Source organism: Vitis vinifera, chromosome 16 (assembly GCF_030704535.1).
Source record: "Vitis vinifera cultivar Pinot Noir 40024 chromosome 16, ASM3070453v1".
Lineage (NCBI taxonomy): Eukaryota > Viridiplantae > Streptophyta > Magnoliopsida > Vitales > Vitaceae > Vitis > Vitis vinifera.
Window position 1 is genome coordinate 20,854,548 of NC_081820.1, and position 15,620 is coordinate 20,870,167.

The 15,620-nt window shown below is 34.4% G+C and overlaps 3 protein-coding genes across 4 annotated transcripts; all 3 read left to right on the plus strand.

The window, feature by feature from the left end:
* The first annotated feature begins 8,624 nt into the window (after nucleotides 1-8,624).
* LOC132255309 (ABC transporter B family member 9-like) lies at nucleotides 8,625-9,209 on the plus strand. Its single transcript, XM_059743401.1, has 2 exons — nucleotides 8,625-8,918; nucleotides 9,126-9,209. Exons 1-2 carry the CDS (start codon nucleotides 8,676-8,678, stop codon nucleotides 9,207-9,209), a joined length of 327 nt encoding a protein of 108 aa, XP_059599384.1. The 5' UTR covers nucleotides 8,625-8,675.
* A 121-nt stretch (nucleotides 9,210-9,330) lies between these two features.
* Nucleotides 9,331-10,293, plus strand: LOC109124123 (nitrogen regulatory protein P-II homolog). Its single transcript, XM_019225836.2, has 3 exons — nucleotides 9,331-9,449; nucleotides 9,861-9,928; nucleotides 10,031-10,293. Exons 1-3 carry the CDS (start codon nucleotides 9,374-9,376, stop codon nucleotides 10,124-10,126), a joined length of 240 nt encoding a protein of 79 aa, XP_019081381.1. The 5' UTR covers nucleotides 9,331-9,373; the 3' UTR covers nucleotides 10,127-10,293.
* An 811-nt stretch (nucleotides 10,294-11,104) lies between these two features.
* Nucleotides 11,105-12,908, plus strand: LOC132252702 (uncharacterized). 2 transcript variants are annotated; one of them, XM_059733738.1, is made up of 4 exons: nucleotides 11,105-11,287; nucleotides 11,689-11,841; nucleotides 11,970-12,075; nucleotides 12,621-12,908. In XM_059733738.1, exons 1-4 carry the CDS (start codon nucleotides 11,273-11,275, stop codon nucleotides 12,812-12,814), a joined length of 468 nt encoding a protein of 155 aa, XP_059589721.1. In that variant the 5' UTR covers nucleotides 11,105-11,272; the 3' UTR covers nucleotides 12,815-12,908. The 2 variants fall into 2 exon arrangements, with proteins under 2 accessions (XP_059589721.1, XP_059589720.1); XM_059733737.1 differs by having other exon boundaries at nucleotides 11,680-11,841; nucleotides 12,621-12,839.
* Nucleotides 12,909-15,620: the final 2,712 nt, after the last annotated feature.

The following is a 15,620-nucleotide window of genomic DNA, read 5'->3' on the forward strand; positions in this document are numbered from 1 at the left end:
TATGAAAATTGATATGATTACTAACACCATTGATATATAACATAATACTTCATCAAGTTGATAGCTTCAACTTCACATATCATTGATGTATTGTACCTTAAGAAAAACACTCTATCAACCTAAATGGTAAGCTCAATTGTCATTTACAATACTTGTTGACAGTTCACAAACCATCTCTACAATAAGTTTCTTAATTCTTCAACTACAAATTGGGAAGATCTCTTGCATCCTTTAACACAACAATGAGGCTTTTAACATTCCCTACAAAAAATATTGTTAAAGATAATTCTTCTTTAATAATGGAGACTAGTGAAAATACATCAGTATTTGAGATAGCAATATCGATCTCATCTCAAAAATACCAAAAAAAGAAAAAGAAAGAAAGATTATACCACAAAAGCTTCTACAATTGTTGAAGAAAAACTTTCACATGCAAAGCTAAAGGAATCACCCATAAAAAATTCACCTTTATACTTTGATCATCACCCTTTGCCCTAAAATAATGCTCATAAACTAGCTAGCCCTTGTTTCCCCCATTTTTCCCCTTTCCACAACACAATCTAGTTCTCCAACTTCTCAAACAGTACTCTTGGCTAACAATATGTCGCCCAATATGTTAATAGGCTTAACAAGTACCTAAAAGAGTGGCCCAATATGTGGGCTTAAAGAACAAACACATCATGGGTTGGAATTCATATGAGCCTAGGCTAACAATCTCCACCTCTAGCTAACAAATGAAGGAGGTATATCAACCTGTTACTCCATCATATAGAGGTCAAACCCACTATTCTAATGCATAATTGAAGCTTTTACTTCATAATAACCTTTGTTAACATGTTTAAGACATTCTTATCCGTGTGAATCTTCTTTAGCTAAGTTACTTTTTCTTCAACTATATCTCCTAATCAATGACATCTCAAAACAATATGCTTGGTTTGAGGAATGGTCCATGCTCTTACTTAGATCCATAACACTAACTATTATAATTAACCATATACTCATCTTGTTTAAAACTCAATTCTCGGAGAAAGCTCTTTGATCATAACATCTCCTTCATTGCTTTAGTGGTAGCTATATCCTTAACTTTTCTAGTGGATAAGTCATCACACTTTTGTAACTCCCCTTCCAAAAGTGATCTAATACCTAGATGTAGATCTCTTGCTATCAATATCACTAGGGATATATGCATTTGTAAATCCTTCCAAGACTATCAAGCTCCCCCAAAACAGAGAAACACATGCTTGGGCTATCTCTCAAGTACCTGCAAAATGACTTTACTACCTTCCCTGGATTAGACAAGAACCCGCTCATCATTCCAACTACATGACTTGAATCTAGCCTTGTGCATACATGAGATACATTAAATTCCCTATAAATAAATGAACCTCAAGTATCTAGCCTTGGGAAAAATATTAAATTATAATTATATTATATACTTTTTCATTTTTCTAGAAAGATAACTAAATTTATTTTTACTTTTTTATTATTATTTTGAAATTTTGTCTCATTTACTATTTGAATTGTAGTATATATATATATATATATATATATATATATATATATATATATATATATATATAAATTTTAAAATATTATGGATAAATTTTGAATCATATAATTTGATTGATCCGACAAACCTAAGTTTAATCCAATTAACTTGAATTTAATTTGATCAACCGAATTTTGAAAAATGAAATTGAGTTTGAATTGGAATGAGTTTTTCATGTCAAAGGTTAGGTCGGATTGGACCGAAGTTAGGAATCAACACAATAATCCAAATTGTCCAAGTTGTAACCCTAATAATAAGGAGCCCACCTATTTTCTCAAGCATTTTGGCAACAATCATGATCAACTTGATGAAGATAAGTTGCTGAAGTGGGTTCATGAAATTTACAGATCTGTGTATTGAATCCGTGGCATTACAGTTTTATTTATTTAATTGGTTGGAAAATTGAGGCTCTTTTTTAGTGATTCACTCAACAGAATGAAGATTCCAAGAAATTAAAATACTAAATTTAATCCTTGGCTATGTTTGGTTCCAGAAAGTACAAAGGAAAGAAAAAAATACTAAGAAAAATGATTTTCTCATGTTTGGTTGTCCTATGAAAAATATCAAAGAAAATTAAATATAATTAAAACTAATTAAAAAATTATGTATTTTTAAATTCTTTAATCTTTATATTGATGAGTTAAAATAAATAAAATGAGTTTAAAGTAACAAAAAAAAAATAATTTATCAATTTTTAATCTATTTTTTTATTTTCTTTCACTTTTTATTTCCTTCTATTTTTCCTTTGTATTTTCTTTCCCTCGCATTTTCCCTTAAATTTTCCTGGAACCAAACATAGCCTTAATGTTTGGTTCCCGGAAAGTACAAAGGAAAGAAAAAAAATGCTAAGGAAAATGATTTTCTCATGTTTGGTTGTCCTATGAAAAATATCAAAGAAAATCAAATATAATTAAAACTAATTAAAAACTTATGTATTTTTAAATTATTTAATTTTTATATTAATAAGTTAAAATAAATAAAATGAGTTTGAAGTAACAAAAAAAATAATTTATCAATTTTTAATCTATTTTTTTATTTTTCTTCACTTTTTCTTTCCTTCTATTTTTCCTTTGTATTTTCTTTCTTTCTACTTTTCCTTTATATTTTCTTTCCCTCGCATTTTCTCTCAAATTTTCCGGGAACCAAACATAGCCTTAGTGTTTTGTACAAATTAAGGAAAATTCATTAATTAAAATATTTCTAGAATTAACCTGTACGACTCTCCCTCTCTCTCTCTCTCAAGAAAGATTTTGCTGATATTGAGAAAACTAAATTGATCTCTTCTACCCAATCAGTATCATATAGATCTGTTTACCGTAATTATTATCTTCCAGTCAAGAACTTCAACAAAGACATCATGCTTAGAAATTTAAGTACATGGTTAGGAATGGCAATTTCGCGGGTTTCCCGGGTCACCCGCCTCGACCCGCCCCTATTGGGACGGGTATAAGAACATGCCAATCGGGGATGGGCCGGGTTCAGGATTTATTTTAAAACCCGAATCGGGTTCGGGGCGGGGTCGGGTGTAGTTATAATTTGACCCGCCCCGCCCCGCCCCGATATGAAATTACTATTTTACCCCCCACGTATAAATATTAGTTTCCTCTCCTCATTTTAGGTCTTCTTCTCTCAGACTCTCAGATCTCGTTCCCGTCGGCACTAGGGTTTTTCCTCCCACTCAATGGAGAAATCCATCAGATAATCCATTCGAAAATCCATTTCCTCTCGATTCATCCTTGTTTATCCCATATTCACAAGAAATCAAGAATCACAGCTATTATCTTCACGTATCTACAAACCGGTAAGATTTTTTGTTGATTTTTTGGTTGAATGATGCCTTGATTTGGTGTTGTATTCCGTTTCTAATTCGGGCAAGAGATATGAGATTTAGGATTTTTCCATTTCCAGTTTCAGATTATTGAAGGATTTTTTTTTCTATTAGTTTTCGGGTTGCTATTTAGGGTTTTGAATCCGTTTCTTGCGAATCTTAATAGGGGCTAAGCAGTCTTTTTTATTGATACGAAACCTTTTTTTTTAATTTTTTATTGATTATATGAACTTGTCAGATTGAATGTTTACTCTTTTTCCCTTTCAACACGAACCATTCTTTTTATTGATTGAATGCTTTCAGATTGGACTTTAAAAGAGGATACAATCTTTCGGAGTGGATCATTTGAAGTCTTGACCGAAAACGGTGTGGCACCATCTGATGGATGATTTGAAATATTCATTGAGATTGGTGTTATAATTTCATACGTGGAAAAAATCATTCCTCTTTTATTCTAAAATATCCATGATTTCAAGGTTGATATGTGGAATTCTCAATTTCTGATAGATTGGCATAAGCCCGTTTGGGTAAGTAATTTGGCTTTATAATTTTAATTTAATTAACTGTATACACCGTATGCCTGTAATTCCAGAGGAGAAGAAGGAAGAACAAAGATTTAATCTTATTTGCTATATCGTGGCATGTTGGGGGAATAATGGCATTAACTCTACTTTATTGTTATTATTATGTTATATATATGTGTGTGAGAGAAGATATACTTTGAAGTTGGTATTTGATGGGTAGGAATTTGATGCAACTAATATAAACTTTTATGGGTGGATTGGAATAGCTTTGAATAAGCATAGTTGCCTTGATTGGCAGCAATCTGATCATTTGAACTCTTTGTTAGTAATTAACGTCCCTGGATTTGTCAGTAATTTGTAAAAAAAATTTAGGACATAGTTGTATTTTTTTAGCCTCTGAATCTGTTGGTGTTTTGTCTAAATTGGTTAACATTGTAGTGCAAGTACATTGTTACTTCCAAGCTTTGCACATTTAACAAATGTTATAATAGGCCACTGAACATACTGATGGCATGCTGCTATGTTGGACGGTAAAGTATTACCTACTGCATGGAAGGTATTGGGAACTTGAAAGGCTTGGGTTAAAGAATGTTTGATTTATTGAAGAATTTGAGGGAAAATAGGAGGGAACAGAGAACTGGGACACATAGAAATATAGTATATGCTACCAGTATGGATAAGGACTAGAAAACACAAAGTAAATTGAAACCACATTGTGGGCTACATAACAAATTGAGGGACATGTTGTAGGTACCAACGGAAACTTAAACTTACAGGACAAAATCAATGAAAGTGATTCTTAGAGAGAGCTATGTCTGAATCTGTTGGTGTTTTGTCTAAATAATCCTAGTGCAAGTACATTGTTACTTTCAGGCTTTGCACATTTAACAAATGTTAATAATAGGCAACTGAACATACTGATGGCTTGCTGGTATGGATAAGAACTAGAAAACAAGAAGTAAATTTATAACAGTCTTTTTGCGCCCTTCTTTTCTTTTTTTTTTGTTTTTTTGTTTTTGTTTTTGTGTGTGTGTTCTTGGTTGGATGGGGGCACACATCTCTGCTGGGTTGGCTTTTATGCGACCAAGGGGTGAGTGTTACCTCACGTGTATAAATGGAGGACCTTAGAATACATTTGGTATTTGATAGATTTCTATTCATCCTTCTCCCTCTTCAATTTTTGGGGGTACTCCATTGAATAATTAACTTAATTGGGATATGTCAAAGAGGGTTGGTTGTAAGACCCTTTTAGTCTCAACTCTACCTTGTTTGGGTTTGATTAAGTTAAATTTCTCTAACTAGTGCTTCTTTTCCCTCTGAACATGTACTATGCATTCCATCAATGAACCCATTTCTAGTGCGTATCACACTAAGATACAATCTAATGACACTAATATTCATGTGCTTTTTACTAGTAACTATTACAAATGAGTCATTTGCCCTTGTTTAATTTTTATGAAACTGCCACTTTTGCTTCCATGTTAAATCCTATTCAATATTTTTCAGCTGTATGTGTTTTGTGCTAGTGGTCTCCATATTGTGCCATTCAATATAGAATTATTCTTCCGTAAAATTCTTTTGTCTTTAGAGAATTTGATTTTCAAATTTTGTCCGTTAATAGTTTTGATATTGGTTAAATATTCCTAATTTCAAGGTTTTGTTTTGTTTTCTGGTTATTACTTTTTAGAATATTCTTTGTTTGCTTTTGTTTTACTTTGTTTTCTGTTTTTTTTATTTTCTTCTCACTTGCTGTGGGCTGTCCATATAAACTGCATGTGTCTTTCGGTTGCACTGCCCTCGATGCTTTTCTATTACATTTATTTTCCTATTAATGGAAACTATGTTGACATCTTGCAATTCTTGGAGGTTAACCTAAATACAATCTTGCCTTTTAAACCCTTGCTTCAAGCCCTATCCAAGCTTTAGGTTACTAATTTAGGTTTGAATGTTTTACTTATAGACTTTATTTGTTCATTAAGAAAAATGACATCAGAAGAAGGGGAAAACTTTTCCATGCCAAGTGCGGGTTCAACTCCAATTACAGGCAGTACTTCAACTACTGATGGAACCTTGGTATCTAAAAGAAGAAAGTTGACTTCGGTTGTTTGGAATGATTTTGATAAAATCATAGAAGATGGACAAGATTATGCTATTTGTAAGCATTGTAAGGGAAAGCTTAAGGCCGATAGCAAGAATGGGACAAAACACTTACATGTACACATAGATAGGTGCATGAAACGAAGAAATGTTGATATTAGGCAACAATTATTGGCAGTAGAGAGAAAAGGTCATGGAAAAGTTCAAATTGGTGGTTTTACCTTTGATCAAGAAATGTCAAGAGAGAAGCTTGCACGTGCAATTATATTGCATGAGTACCCACTTTCAATCGTTGACCATGTGGGGTTTAGAGATTTTGCTACTAGTCTCCAACCCTTGTTTAAGATGGTTTCCCGCAATACGATTAAGGGTGATATAATGAAGATTTATGAGGTTGAGAAAGATAAGATGATTAGCTACTTAGAGAAACTTCAAAGTAGAGTTGCTATCACAACTGATATGTGGACATCAAATCAAAAGAAAGGCTACATGGCTATCACTGTACATTACATTGATGAGTCTTGGTTACTACACCATCATATTGTAAGGTTAGTTATGTTATTTTTTTTTAACTTCCAAAGTGTTTTTTTATTTGATCCTTTAATGATATTGTTTGTGTTAATGATATTTTTTATTCTTAATTTAGGTTTGTTTATGTGCCTCCTCCACACACAAAAGAAGTTCTTTCAGATGTATTAATGGATTTCTTGTTGGATTGGAATATGGATAGAAAAGTTTCTACAGTCACTGTGGATAATTGCTCAAGTAATGACGGGATGATCAATATCTTGGTGGAGAAATTATGTTTGAGCGATTCACTCTTATTGAATGGAAAAATTTTCCACATGCGATGTGCGGCACATGTGTTGAACTTAATTGTTAAGGAAGGTTTGGATGTCATTGAAGTAGAAATTGAAAAAATTCGTGAGAGTGTTGCATATTGGTCAGCAACCCCATCAAGAATGGAAAAGTTTGAAGATGCAGCTCGCCAATTGCGTATTCCATGCAATAAGAAGTTAAGTCTTGATTGTAAGACACGATGGAATTCCACATACTTGATGTTATCAATTGCTATAACATATAAAGATGTGTTCCCACGTTTGAAGCAACGTGAAAAATACTACATGGTTGTGCCAACAGAGGAAGAATGGAATATGGCAAAGGAAATATGTGGAAGATTGAAATTGTTTTACAACATAACAGAGTTGTTTTCAGGACGAAATTATCCCACTGCAAATACTTTCTTCATCAAAGTGTGCGAAATCAAAGAGGCATTGTATGATTGGTTGATATGCTCAAATGATGTTGTGAAAACGATGGCATCAAGTATGTTGCAAAAGTTTGACAAGTATTGGAGTGGGTGTCATATTGTGATGGCAATAGCAGCTATATTTGACCCAAGATACAAGATAAAGATTTTAGAGTTTTACTTTCCACTAATGTATGGGTCTGAAGCTTCAAATGAGATAGAAAAAATCCGTGGAATGTGTTATGAGTTGCTTTCTGAGTATCAATCAAAGTCTAATTTGGGGCAAAAAACTTCATCCTATGGTACTTCATCAGGTTCAACTCTTTTGGAGTTAAACTATGATGAACAAGATCCTCTTTCAAAGTTTGACTTATTTGTTCATAGTACCATTGGAGAAAGTCATACGAAGTCGGAGTTAGATTATTACTTAGAGGAGTCTATTCTGCCAAGGAATTCAAATTTTGATGTTTTAAGTTGGTGGAAGACAAATGGTATAAAGTATCCGACTTTGCAGATGATTGTTCGTGATATCTATGCTATTCCGGTATCTACAGTTGCATCTGAGTCAGCCTTTAGCACGGGTGGTAGGGTGGTATCAAAACATCGCAGTAGGCTTCATCCAGATACTTTGGAGGCCTTAATGTGTGCTCAAAGTTGGTTATGGAAGGAAAAAGAAGGTAACCGATTTACATAATTATCAATTTTATGAATTGTTTTTTATTAAAATATTTAGTAAAGTTTTCTAATAATTTTTTTGGTGTTTTTTTTTTTACTAGGTGATTCATCAATTCATGACTCACAACCCCAACTCACAATGATGGATGAAAATGATGATTTACTTGTACTTTAGATTTTTTACTTAAGATGATGTTAGAGACATTTTTTCTTTCTTTTTTGCTAACAATTTCTTTGTAATGTCTTTTTTTTTATTTTTTTTCAATGTTGTTAAGCTTATGGATTTATTTTAATTTTGGATATTATATTTTGGCATGTCTTCTATGATGTTAATTACCATGGTTGTAACTAAGAACCACATTCTTTACAATCAAGTTCAAGACTTGCAAGGTAGAGTCCTTGTAAGGAAATGTTATAGATGAGACGCTAGGTAGCCTGATAATCACCCATCTTGGCTGGGGGTGCAGCTGAGCTATGGTTGATCTTTTGGGGCATTTGGGTGGAGATCTCTCTCTTTGTGGATGGATATATAGTAGGATAGTCTCCTGCTTCATGCTAAGTAAGCACCCTCTCCCTCTCACAAAGATATATAGTAGGTTGTCAAACTGCCCAAGGTAAGCCTATTTTCTTTCTTCCTCCTTTTATTATGGTGAAATTCCTTCATATTCAGCATGCTAGAAAAAGTTACAAATCTTCTGTTTGTTAAATAGAGAAACAATTCTTCTTTCCTTATAAAGGCTTGCAATATTTGGAATGGTTGTGGTGTGTATACAGGGGCTTGACACAATGGTGGGTGAACATGGAACTCAGCTATCTGGGGGACAGAAGCAAAGAATTGCAATTGCAAGAGCCATTTTGAAGAACCCACGAATCCTTCTTCTTGATGAAGCAACAAGTGCACTGGATGCTGAGTCTGAACGCATCGTCCAAGATGCACTAGTAAATGTGATGGTAAATCGAACTACTGGTAAACAAATAGCACGCGTACTTGGGAAGGTTTTGTTTATTTCCTTTTCTTTCTTTTCTTTTAAATTTCTCTTAGTATATTAAACTGGTTGAATCAGGATCCTGCTGTTAAACTTTAGTTTTGTACTTCATGTCCATACATTTATAAATATAGCAGACCTACATGTAAAGATTTGGAGGTTAATTATTTTTGTTGCATGCCAATATTTAAACAAAAGCTGTTGCTATATTTTTCAGGCACCCACAATTGCAGCAGCAGCTTATTTGAGGATGGCAAGAAGACCTCCAGTTCTCCCTTCCAGCAGTTTTTCTTACTCATAGAATCAAATGTATAACATAAATGCTTACATACTACTTTTATGGTAGTGCTACTTGTAAGATGTGCAACATAAATACTTGAATACTTATGTTGTTGTGGATTCACATACTGGTTCTAATTTGTGGCGTTTTGTAAATAAAAAAAATAATTATAGGCTTTGCTGAAAATGGGTATTCGTGGTGTTACTGTTTCTGATGTCCGAGGCTTTGGTGCTCAAGGCGGTTCGCCTGAAAGACAGGCAGGTAAGTTCTTGCTTTGTGGAGGTGTCAAGTATTTCATTTTTCATGTGCTGGATATTGCATAATAGAAAAAATAGCTGATTACAATTTATATCTATACCCCATTCCTCCTTGTCCCTTTCCACCCACCTAAGTTGAATAACCGTACCTATGAACCCCTTTCCTCTTTGGCTTAGTTGCTGAAAACTATTCAAATAAATGGAAAAGAAATGCAGTTTGTGTGACATGAAATTTTTTTTCCTTTTTCGGTTTTGAAGATCTAGGGTTTGGGTGTTGGGTTCAATTTGGGGAGGGGAAAATTTGATACATGGTTTAGTTTATTTTTCTACAATTTCTTCCTTCTCTTTCTTTGGTAGTCTCTTCTTTGGTGCCTATGCTATCTTTACTATTTTGTTCTTGTTTGTCATGCTGCAGGCTCTGAATTTTCTGAGGACAAATTTGTTGCTAAAGTTAAAATGGAGATTGTGGTGAGCAAAGACCAGGTATATTTAAAACTAAAACAGTCTAAATGGCCTTATAAACAAGAAGATTCACACTGTTTCCATTGCTGTACCACTCTTCAAATCTTTCCATTCCTGTCTTAGGTTGAAGCAGTAATTGACAAGATCAATGAGGTGGCAAGGACTGGAGAGATTGGTGATGGCAAGATATTTTGTAAGATTTCAGGCTTTCTTCTTTAGGTTTTAAAAATGGTGGAATCCTTTAATTTTCTAGTTTTCTGAACTTCAGAGCTATGCTCTGTGACTTCTGGGTGAATAAGCCAAGGAAACTTAATCTAACCTTGTCATTTGCAGCTATTAAGAATCTTCGCAATTTCATTTATACATACCCATAAAATTAAATTTCACCAATGGCTCTGTTTTGTGAAGGAGCATTAGTGACAATCATACCATGATCATGTATGTAGCACACAGAACACCATGGAACAAAGAAAACTGCAATCTGGAAAAATGGATAAAAGTTGCATTCTTTCGAGGGAGGGGACACTCTCTATGCACCAACATTCTAATAATTGGTTCTTCACCTTGAAATAGTAGTGTTATTTGTGATGAAGGAGATGAATAGTGATAATGATGGTTTTGATAATTGACTTTTATCCGACATGAGTGAGCCTTGTTACTTGGTCTTATTGGGTGAAAAACATTTCATTGGATGAGCTACCCAACATGAATGACCTCACACTCATATGCGTCAATCACAGGATAACCCTTTCTCTTGCATATCACCTCCCCACATTTTGCTATCTTTTATTGCCTCTCATGTTAAAATGCTCTCTCTCTCTCTCTCTCCCTCCCTCCCTATCTACCCATTTACGTACTTTTGAAGCATTTTTGTAATAGATGAAGGAAATATGCATTTCATGCTACAAGTTGTAGGAAAATGGAGAAGGCTTTTAATTGCTTATAATTTCACTTGGTTTTTCACAAAGAGAATTCAGGTGAGGATTAGCAAAACAAATAATATTGATTTCCTTCAGTCCTGCAAAAGTTTCTAATTAAATGCATGGTTTTTGAAGTTGACTTTTATTTTAGTCTTACAAGTATTTTGTTCTTCTGTGTTCCAATTTTATGATTGATTTTTACTGTGATTTGCTATTTATAATTTTATACTTGCATATTTTGCTTTTCCATGTGCTTCTTTCCTGATGGTGCTATATATATATATATTCATAATTCATTTATTTCCAGGCGAAAACTGTCTCAACTTTATGAAGTATTAGAGATTTAGATGCAAACTTTTGAACTTAGTGAATCAGACAACCTTAGCTGCAGCTGGGAGATACCTGAGCTAAACAGAGAGATGAGTTCAACTTGCATTCAGATGTAATGAAGACCTTACAGGTTCTGCATTGATATTTTCCAGTCTTTAGTACAAATTTTGCATTTTTATTTCTCACATGATTGAATTAAGGAGTCAGTTACTCATTTAGTCTAGATGCTATCCCTTGATGAATGGACTTAAAACAACTTAGTTGAGTTGGAACATGATCCTCAGACCTCAACATTTTTAGGAATGTCATCAGGCTATAATATTCATATACACACATGATGTGATTAGGAAGATTAGCATTTGTGACCCCTTGGTTAAAAAGGAGGGAAAAAAAACCTCCTAAGCTTTGCTTGTTGACCCCAGTCATGGTGCAATTCTTTGCATAATTTTTTAAAACCTTTTCTTAAAATGGTTTGTTGATCTGCATTTGTGTTCTTGACCAACACTAAGAAACCTTCCATAGGATTCACAGAGTGCACAGGAAATACAGTCCTCAACCCAAGTTTCACATGAGTCCCAAAGTGACCACCAGAACAACACAGCAGAGGCTCCTGTGGCAGACTCAGGTTCAATATGCATTTCAAGCAATGATAGCAGGAAAGTTTCGCGTGAAGATATTGAACTTGTAAGACATTATTTGCTTTCTACTAATGGATTTTTTTTTTTTTTTTTTTGTGTTGATCTCCAAAAGGGAGCTCAACAAATCTGTTTCTTATGTCGGGCTTAATAATTTTTGCAAAAACTTTCCTCCAGGTCCAGAATTTGATAGAACGGTGCCTACAGTTGTACATGAACAGGGATGAAGTGGTGAAGACCCTCTTGAGTCGTGCAAGGATAGATCCTGGATTTACAACTTTGGGTAGGCATTGGCAGGCCTTTCCATAAAGTCCAAAATCATTAACATCCACATATTTTATCATCTTAATTGGTTAACTATTATGTCCATTTCTTTTAAATCTATGCTCATGTAAGAAATTCTGTTTGTTATTAAATTAATGGTTCGTCAATCTTTTCTTCCTCACTCTTGCTTAGGAAGACGAGCACTTTTCCAACTGGGTGGAGTTGCATTGCATCTGACTGTGATAGGACTCTTCTAGTCTTATTGGAGCCTTGTAACTAGTGGCTGGTTTCCCATTATTAGAGTGTTTGGATGAAATTGACCCAAGAGTCAATAAAGTGGAAACTAAATTTGATGTGATAAAAAATATAGATATTGTCTGATGTCTTCTTTGATGTGATGGAAAACTAAATTTGACGTGATAAGAAGTTTATCCTTTGTTTTCTTATAAAGGATAAACTTGTCTTTTGAGAAGCTTAGCCGCCTAATAAATACGATATTTGTTTGTCTAATGCTTCCAAGCAAGCATTGTTTTCTGATGTCCTCTTCTTTCTTTGTTAACTCAGTATGGCAGAAGTTGGAAGAAGAAAATGCTGATTTTTTCAGGGCCTATTACATAAGATTAAAATTGAAGAAACAAATCATTTTGTTTAATCATTTGCTTGAGCATCAGGCTCATCTCACGAATTATCATGTGTCTCCAAAAGTTCCTTTGGCGCCCATACAGAATGGAATCCATCCCATGCCTGGTAAGTATTGACTTTACAATTTTATAGTCATGCAAAAGCTCAAATTACCTATACTATTTCAATGCTTGTGTGAGCACTGTTATATAAACTATTTTCATGATCCATAGCATCATAAAAAAACACTAATTGCTGTGTTGACTTTAATTTGAAAATCTTGATTTTTTGGATAGCCTTAAAATGTGAATAGATAGGTCTTCTTGTGGGCTATCTTGATCAGACGTTTTCTGTAATTTTTGAGCTCTTTGTATACCACCAGTGTACATTGGGTGCACCTCTTATTGTTAGGTGCTGTTCTCTTAATATATTATCTATTTTCCTATAAAAGAAAAGAAAACCATGAACTAAATTTCTTTTTAACATGTATGAAATTTTTTACCAGATGAACAGAAATGATAACAGAACTTCATATTCCCTTTTAGTATCCCTTTGTGGGGTTTTGGAGGTTCAACAGTAACCTCTCTTCCAAAATTCTAATCAAGTTAAAGAAGTAAAATTCTACCTTTTGTATTTTTGTGGTTTTTGCAGGCTCTGGCAAAGCTGGTCGCAGTTTGTGGTCCCTACCATCGAATGACAGCAGGAGCTTACAGCCTCCTTGCTGTAGTTTTGTATCATACGGGGGACTTCAATCAGGTCCATTACGAGTCCATTTTGTCTTGGTGTTCATGGAATCTTCTCTGTTATAGAATAATAAATTTGTTGTCTTTCTCAATGTTCTGTTAAACTATTTCTAGAACTAGGACTTGATCATCCAGACACGATGAAGAGTTATGGAGATCTTGCTGTGTTCTATTACAGACTTCAACACACTGAATTGGCTCTCAAGTATGTTGGTCTTGTGTAATGCACTATTGACTTTTCATGTATTATTCATAAACATTTGTGCTTTCTTGCTTGAAATTTCAGCAATCAAGTTATATTGTTTTTCCCTTTTTTTGATACTTACCATTTTTTTTGTTCCTACTGGAACTCAAACTTGAAACCTCCCTTCTTTATTGTTGTTGTCATTTAGTTTTTTTTTTTCACTAAATAAGATGATATTGTCATTTATTACTGAGAGTCTGACATGAATAAAAGCCAATTAGTTTTTTTAAACCTTTATTCTGACACTGTTTGAATGATAATTTTGTTAAATCAAGTCCCAATTATATGCAGTGGAAACAATTGAGGAATTTTATTTGACTAAAGATTATGAAGGATGTTGAATCAAAGGTTTCAACATTTGGACTGTACTTTAGAAATAATATATTAGCTTGTCTTCCACATTACTTACCATTAGGATTACAGGAGGAACTATTGCTTCTGTAGTGATTCCATTTTGTTCTATTAGGTTTCAGCAACATGCTTCACTTTTTATATTGTTTGAATGCTAAATCATAGGTTTTTATCCTCAGTTGGATCTACCTATCTGCTTGATTACCACCCTATTACAAGTAACTTCACTTAGATTGCAGTCTTAGAGACTATAAAGAATTCTGTGTAGATGTGTGCCAACTACTGTTCTTCTGAACTGGGGAATTTGTAATCCTACCATAGGTTGTAAGTTTTGGGTCTGTAAAACTAATTAGTTTATTACCAAATTATCTATGCATTTTGCTGATGTAAGTCTCCTGTTTCTCTTCATGTTTATTATGATTGTTCAAGGTTGTAACAATGAATTCCTCTTGTTTATATGCAGGACCTCTGAACAAGGCTCTTCTAGTACGTATAACTTGCATTGAAAGCTCTCTTAGATATTCAAAGTTTTTCATCCACCTATTTCTCACATACTAAAGTAGAGATACTTCATATTGTTCTTCTGAGGTCAATCATTGTTGTGAAAGAATGGAATCATCTGTGTTGCCTTTGGAGTTCAATGGGAACACTGATCGGTGCATAATTCAAACTGCAGTGTCGCAATCTGTCCAAAGCAATGTTTCTGGAGCTGTGGATGCTTCTGCTTCTGAGGTGTCTATACATGAATGTTTTAGGCCCACATCAATGTTTGAGAAACAGGCTAAGGTGGATGCCATACTTATAAATTTTTGTATTATTCCTTGAACTTGCTTCCAGAAATAATCTGGATTTGAATAGCTTGTAATGGGCATTTGGTTTTTTGTTCATCATCATTAAGCCTTTTATTGGCAATTTATCTGTGCTGACAAATACAGAACAACTAGTTTTGGTAGTTTGAATTAGTTTGTCTAATTTCTTTAGTTTTGCTTTCCCTTTCTTGTTTTGGATTTTTTTTCTAAGTAGAAACTTGACTGGTTATATGGGCTGGATCTGTGGGTGTGATTTCAGATTTTGATTTTTCTGTTTTATGCTGTCATGCTTGGGAAGATTCAGTTGTTTTGATGGACATTGCTCATGTTGGTTGGATTGTTTATCACAAGGGTGAGGTACAGGGCAGGCATAGCAGGCTATGGATTCCAGCCCAGCCCAGCCCAGCCCCGCCCCGCCCCGCCCCGCCCCGAAAACACATACCCGGGTCGGGACAGGCCGGGGATGGGATTTTAATTTTAACCCTATAACGGGGACGGGAATGCCCCGCCCCGCCCCTCCCCGGGTTTGGGACGGGTTGGGAAATAACTAAATCTAATTGGGACGGGAATGGGATAGGGGTGACCCGTCCCAAACCCGCCCGTTGCCATTCCTATACATGGTAAGCTTTGAACTATTGACCCATCTAGAAGTTGAATTAGGAGACTTATATGTGTAAATAATAAGTACAATAAAAGAAAAGCACATATGATCGCAGCCTCTAAATTTAGAATCAAGGCTACTATAAAACAAAAGAGACTTTAAAATTGGTATGTCTTCCTTATTAAAGTTAATTCA